This window comes from Gallinula chloropus, assembly GCF_964237585.1.
Source record: "Gallinula chloropus genome assembly, chromosome: Z".
Taxonomy (NCBI): Eukaryota; Metazoa; Chordata; class Aves; order Gruiformes; family Rallidae; genus Gallinula; species Gallinula chloropus.
The window spans coordinates 49,596,496-49,603,916 of record NC_140089.1 but is presented as its reverse complement, the minus strand read 5'-3'; the positions used below and the strand labels follow the sequence as shown (position 1 = coordinate 49,603,916).

The 7,421-nt window shown below is 44.5% G+C and overlaps 1 protein-coding gene across 1 annotated transcript in view; it reads left to right on the top strand.

The window, feature by feature from the left end:
* Positions 1–1,438: 1,438 nt before the first annotated feature.
* The window catches only part of AUH (AU RNA binding methylglutaconyl-CoA hydratase), a 119,681-nt gene continuing 113,698 nt past the window's right edge, over positions 1,439–7,421 (top strand). The window contains exon 1 of the mRNA XM_084278242.1: positions 1,439–1,671. Coding sequence (XP_084134368.1) covers positions 1,458–1,671 — 214 coding nt within the window. The 5' untranslated portion in view covers positions 1,439–1,457. The remainder of the gene's footprint in view (positions 1,672–7,421) is intronic.

Genomic DNA, 7,421 nt, shown 5'->3' with positions numbered 1-7,421 from the left:
AGGAATGCAGAAACTAGTTTTCCAAAACGACAACCAAAATGCCTCCATATGAGCCTCTGCATGGGAGCAGTAGAACTTTATCCCTCTGATTAAGTAACACTGAGTTTTGAAAATGACAGAGGGTGGCTCAAAGACATGTTTTCAATTCTCAAGGCCTAATTCTTCAAAGTAAATAGACTTGAGGAATGCACACTTCAGAGGTTTAGGAGCCTCATTGTTGTCCTGGATTGATAGCAGCTACAGCAACCTTTCCCAAGTCTTGTGTAAAGAGTCATGTGAACCTCTTTATTTATATGTAGTATGTACATACACCCTGGCCCAACTGTGTGTTTCACCACCCATCACTGGTGAAATTCTGTCTTCCTTTTCAAACAAGTCAGTAGTCCAAGATAGGTATTTGCAGCCAAAGACTGCAACTGCCTCCTAGCTCCATGCTTGCCGCTGGCATCCTTTGACTTGCTTCATGCTGGTCGGCCTGTCAGTGTCCATGGAGGGCAAGCACACACCAGGGCAGTGGTGGTTTGACCATGTAACCCAACTCTGAACACCAAGTCGTGCTCGCGTGATCCTTACTTTTGCAACGCGAGGGTAATCTCAAGTCCCCAGCGAGAGGGGGCTGGGTGTAGGCTTGAGAGGTGGACCCAACGCGAGCTGCCTTTTCCCAGGGAGGTGGTGGAGTGTCCTTCACTGGAGATATTCCAGACCCGCCTGGACGCCTCTCTGAGTGACATGTCCTAGGGAGCTGCTTTGGCAGGGGGGTTGGACCCGATGACCTCTCGAGGTCCCTTCCAACCCCTACAGTTCTGCGATTTATCTATGATTTATCTATGATTTGTTTCCCTCAGCGTGCAGAACAGAGTGCTCCCTGGTTCACGGTTTGGGGAACGGCTGCTCTGGTCAGCGGCGAGGCCACCGCCATGCCCGGCCACGGCTGCAGCACCCGAAGCAAAGGAGTCCGCGTGCTTTCTTCCCGGCACCACCTCACCCCGCAGCACGGCCCCTTTAAGAGGGGATCCGGGCAAGCGAGCCACAAGAATAAACACGCTGCGTGACCTCCCCCGCTATCACGAATCCACAGTAAAACGACGCAGTTTTTTACCACGATGGGCTTTTCCACGCAGGCCGCGCGTGAAAAAAGCTCCGACCTCGTCTGGCTAACGAGCCCTTCCCTCCTCGCCCTCGGCATCCGCCAGGCCCGGGCCAGGCGCCGTCGAGAGCGCCAGCAGGGGCAGCCCGCGGCCGGCGACCACCGAACAGCTCCCGGGCGGCCGCTGAGCGCGCGGCCGCCCGCCCGCTCCTCGCGCCTCCGTCGCTGCGGGGAGGACGGGGAGGGGGTGGAGGGGGGGGGGGAGGGAGCCGGCAGCGCTCCGTGCGTGCCGCAGCCGGTCACGTGGGCGGCGGGACCGGGGCCGGCGGTCGCGAGAGGCTGAGGCGGCGCTGGCGGCGCAGGCAGCAGCATGGCGGCGGCGCTGGGCGGCCTGGGCCTCCTGCAAGGACGAGTCAGGCTGGCAGCCGCAGCCGCCGCCACCTCCTCCCTCGGCCGTCCCGGCCGCCGGGCGCCGGTGCTAGGAGGCGTTGCGACCGCTCTCCCTTGGACCGGGAGGAGCTACGGTTCTGAGGCGAAGGAAGAGGAGGAGCTGCGGATCCGGTACCTGGATGACGAACACAAAGGTAACGCGGGGAAGGCGGCAGCGGCGGTGTGACCCTCCCCCTTTCGCTACAGCTCCGGCAGCGCTTGGGCCGCCGGGACGGGGTGACCCCTGCGCGCCGCTGCCACACTGCGAAGTGGTCGCCGAGGCGGGACGGGGAGGGGGAGGTCCCGCGGGGGAGCTTCCCGGCGGCGAGGGGCGGGAAGACAGCGGCGCCTCCTTCTTCTCGGCAGCGCTGTCGGTGGCTTCCTGGCAGGCCGCTGGCCGCTGCCGCCATGGCAGCTGCAGAGCTGGGTCAGGGTACCGCACTCTGTGTCTTGTTTGTGCGAGGTGAACCTCTCTGTTGGCCGCCTTAATGGGCGAAAACGCAGCTTCAGTAGCAAACCCCTACAATCCTGCTGTGCCACACACCTGTTATACCCTTGTGTGTGTGTGGGCAGACAAGGATACAGAAGTTGTATGTCCCTGTTTCCTGTTCTGGAACGTGTGGCTTCAGCACTCAAGCTCATCTCATGCAGCTTTCCTAGTAGCTGTCTCACCCTCCTCCTTGCTTGTAGTGCTATCAACTGTGACTGACAGGGTTCTACTCAACTATGCCAAGAGCCTTGCCAAGAGCCCACCTGGTTAAACAAAGAAAGAAAATCTGTGTTCAAGAGTGACCTGAATCCAGTGCATCACAGCATGGACACTTTTTGTCCTCTGGTCTGGTGCTCACCAGATGTTGGAGGTGTTTTTGCCTTTGGAGGTGTTTCACCTTCTTTGGTGTTTGTCACTTCCTTCCCATTTGGGTGCAGCAGGGCTAGGAATAGTGGAGAAACAGTAAGTGCATGCTCTGTTCCTGAGAATTTATTTTTAGAGCCATGATGTTAGACCTACTTCTGTGGAGAGGGCCATGGTGTGAGGCTGTATTCCTCTGCAGTGCTTGAATCTCTTTATGTGGATGGTATGTCTTGCAGTAGTAATATGTTGAGATAGAAAAGTTTGGTTTAGGTCTCTCAGCACGTTAACTCATTTATTTCACACTTGCAGCAAATTAAGTAAAATATGTATTAATTATTCATATATATCGATTAGTATACATACACAGAAAATTTTAGCATGAGACAATGTAATAATCTTAGAAGATTATTTGCAAAGGAAAACTTAGGTTCTACTTTCATTTGAGGCCGGGTTTTTCAGTCACTGTTAAGGGTCAGTAAAGTTGGTGATCATCTGATCCTGAAATCCACTTCAGCCTTAATGATTGTTCTGTTCCCAACCAAGAGGTGGGAACAGAACCAGCTGGAACTTGGAATTAGTTTTAAACATCTATTTTAAATTTTTAAGGTTATTTTAATTTGAGGAAGAGACATGGCAGGAACAAATAAGAGTTTTTTAAACGTTGGAGGAGTGTTTATCCTTGTTTTATACTTTTTAAACAAATGGTAGAAAATACGTGAGTACTATCTAAGATCATGATTTTTATTCCTGCTACAGGCTGTAGAATTAGGTGTTCCAGCTGTCGTACCAGCTAGAAATCATTCTTTTTTGTAATGTTACAAATGTATTTTATACTGTGCATCTATACTAAGTTCATTGATGAGTGTTTTTGATGCAGATACTCTAAGTTTGATTATGCAGAGAATGGAAGGAGGTTTTTGAAGAAAAGGTGCAATGATAGCTGAAGTTTTGACATGTTGGTAGCCTACCTGTTTTCATTTTTTTCAGTAAAAATTGGTTTTCCAATATCCTTCTCTTTCTTTTTTTTCAGAATATATATATCATTGTTAAACATGGTATTAGAAATGCCCCCAAACAGAAAGATAGAATTTGGAGTGTCAAATCAGCTGTGGTTATCATAAGGAAGGGGTCAGTCAATGTACTTTTATTTCAAGAATTGTTTTTCACAGAACCACAGAGTCACAGCCCGGTAGGGTTTGGAAGGGATGTCTGAAGATCATATAGTGCAACCCTCCCTGCTAGACCAAGATTACCTAGAGCAGGCTGTGCAGGATCATACCCAGATGAGTTTTGAATATCTTCAGAGATAGATACTCCACAAGCTTACTGGGCAGCCTGTTCCAGTGCTCTGTCACCCTCACAGTAAAGAAGTTCCTCCTCATGCTTAGGTGGAACTTCCTATATTCAGGTTTGTGCCCCTTGCCTCTTTTCCTGTCACTGGGCACCACTGCAAAAAGACTGACCCCATCCTCCTGACACCTAACCCTCAGGTATTTTTAAGCATTGACCAGATCCCCCTCAGTCTTCTCTGGGCAAAAAAATCCCAAGTGCCTCAGCCTCTCTTTGAAAGAGAGATGTTCTGGTCTCCTAATCAACTTCATAGCCCTTTTGTACCCTCGCCAGTAGCTTTCTGTCCTTCCTGAGTTGGGGAGCTCAGCACTGCACACCGTATTCCAGATGAGGCCTCACCGGGCAGAGTAGAGGGAGAGGAGAATTTCCCCCAACCTGCTGGCCACACTTTGCTTGCTACCCCCCAGGATGCCACTGAAAACCATGAGGGCACATTGGTGGCTCATGGTTAACCTGTTGTCTATCGGGACTCCCAAGTAATTTTGCACAGAGCTGCTTTCCAGCAGGCCAGCCCCTGACCTGTATTGGTGCGTGGGGTTATTCAGCCCTAGTAGGACATAGAAAAAATACTGTTTGTTAATAAAGGATAAGAACAAGGGTCTAGAAGTAAGGCAGAAGGAGTTGATAAGCTCCCTCAGCAGCATGAAGAGCAGACTGCATTTCTGCAAAAGAAACATGCCTTTGCTTCCTCTCTGTGCTGCTACTGCATATCCTCCTCCTTGCCTTGTGTGTCAAGTTCATACATCTTTATCTGCTTGCAGCACATAATAACCCTGTTGTGACAGGACACTAGCTCTGTATAAACCCTGTGGTCTTTCTTACTCTGACTTACCATGCATTTTTCCACCAGTTCATTTTCTAGACCTTTCCAGGTGAGACCCAGTGCCATTGCCTCATAATAACCTTCCATAAATACTTCTTGACTTTACAAAGGAGCAGACGCTGTTCCTCTAACTACCTTTCATAGCATGGACATGCATGTTTATGCTGTGGTTACTACACTCTTGTCCATGCCTCATCTCTCTGTGCCACTTGAGGAAGGATGTGTTGTCCAGAGGGCTTTTTACAGCTGAGGATGCTGGGGAGGCAGGAAAACTGACAGTTTAGGGCCTTCTAGCTCATGACAAATTTTTCCCTGCAGGCAAGGTAGCAAACTGTCTTGCTTCACAACACTTTCATGTGATTCACATACCACAGTTTTTGGGAAGTTGGTAAACATAAAGTGAAATGAGACTGAATTTGAAAGAGCTAGTTACTGAAATTTTAATTACAGACTTTCCAGCTTCTGAATTTGAACTGAAGTAGAATATAAAATATGTGAGAATTTTGAAGAATGTGATTGCAAAATGCTCGTGTACTCAGACCAGCATGTTTCAACTTGGGAAGTTTTTAGTATCTGTTTTCCATGAGTATAGGTGAATGCCAGTGTATTAGTATTTTTTAATTGAATACATATCTTTTGCTTTTTTTTGAGATTCTATTCGATTATCACTTGAATAGGACTGAAATAGATTACAACTGTTGATGTTTTGGAACTTCTAACCAAGTTGCGTTAGTGATCCTGTTGCAAATTTTAATGAACTTAGGCCTTTTGCTCTTTAAGTAATAGATGGAGAAATACTTCTGTAGTCTTAAATGTTGCAGTGTCACTTGCTGGAATGTGATACAAATATTTTTAAAATGTAGATTTTACTGTAGAACGAGTCTTTGCACTTACATTTTCCAGCTGGTTTTAGTTTGGTTAGAGTATGTATGACAGCTTTTTGGCCTCATCAATTAGAAATGTAACACGCATAGAACAGGCAGAAGAAATATGGTCTCAGTTGGAATTATTTGTTCAGAGGTTGGAACCTGATAGCTGGCTGATAAATCAGGAAAAGCTCTCCCTTCTTTGCTCTTTTGAAACAAAGCAGTGCTGAGTAAATGAGATCTGATTTAAGAATTGCAGGAAAGATTTTTAAGTGGTCTTCAGATGTAAAAAACGTGCAGATAGGGGATTTTGAGAAATGTTTCGGCGTTTTTTAAAAATGTTGCCTAGTACACAACTGTATGATTTTGTACTTAAACATTTCTTGGTAAAGTGATCAGTGGAAACCACTAGAATTGTGGATGATACTCTTACAAAAGATTCTTGTTTTGCTTAAGAAACTTCTAGAATAATTCTAAGTAAAAATCAAAGTAAACTTGTCTACCTTGGTTGATCTGAGTGGTTAAATAAGAGAAGCTTAAAAATAACTTCGCTGTTTTTGATCTTCCCTCCATTTTTCACTGCATAATTCAGATTTATTTTTTTTTTACTCATGAAAAAGTACATTTGCGTAGATCATTTGTGTGTATATATGTAATTCAAATAAAAGTATTTCCATAAGTACTTTTTATACAGATTTAGGGAATCTTTCTAACTCAGACAAAATTTCTAATGGAAGCGCAAAGCCAGGATTTATTTGTAAGTAACCATTTAAATGTGTTTCTACCAGACATTGAGGATGAATATTTTTTTGAAATTAAAAAGTACAAAATTAACCAGATAAAAATCATTATTTGAAGTAAGATTTCCTGTGTGCTGATGTACAGTGTAGTTAGTTAAACCATGATCTAATCACTTCACTTAAATAGATCCACCCTGTTTTGTACAGTATAGAAAGAAATACGATCTTTCTCAGCAGTTTCAAATAATGGTAATACATGTTTTTTTCTGTCACTCTTAAAATATAAAAACCTTTCAATATGAGCTACTTATATGCAAATCCTATACTGTGAAATGGGGATGTTTCTAGGAATCCACAGGTATTTTGAAGCTATATTTCGCAAATGTATCTATCTCACTAAAAGGTATTTTTTTGTTTTATTATACATGACTTTCATACAGTTTTCTCTTAAACATTAAGAATTACATCACAGGCAGCTTTCTCTTTTGACAAAGATAGCTAGGCAAGTAGTATACAGGGATATGACTTCAAAGAGTATTCTGAAATAATGTCAAGATGACTCTTAGTGTATCTGCCACTTCTTTGACATCATGCAGATACTGAAATTTTTTTATTAGTAGTATTATTTCTACTGCTGCTTGCTGATGAATTGGATGATTTTTTTTTTTCCTTTTACAAATAGATTTTTCAAACTTTTTTTTTTAAGAAGATTTTGGCAAGCACACTTCTCTGTGGGTGTTTCAGGAAGAACTAACTGATGAAATGCTTCTGTAATGATGATGTAACAGGTATCATAAAATGCATAAAAATAATCATGTTCTCTGTGTGACTAACAGTACTAGTCAGGATGCTTACCTGTATGACAGTATTGTCTCAACAGTTAGCTTGTGGTGTGGGCTGGGGAAAGGAGAAGGATTAAATTCTCACCTGAAAATCATGAAGTCCAGTTTTCATTTTCTGTTGTGTGGTTTTGAGCAGGTACTTATTCTGTCTTGAGTTTGTTAATACATTGGGAAAGCTCCCAAAATCGTACTGCAGTATCAAAAAACCCTGAGAATTTCTTTCAAGGATGCCCAGGTACTATAGTAATGGCATATTAGAAGAAAACTGACTCAAATGAGAATTGAAAGGATGTCTGTTTGTATGCAGTTTTCTCTTGTAAGCATTCTATGATTTTCATGTTGCAGTTCTTGCTTTACCTCTTATTTAAAAAGTAGAACAGCTGTGTGTCATCTGTATTCACCCGGAGGGGGAGGCAGAAGTGCTAGATTTA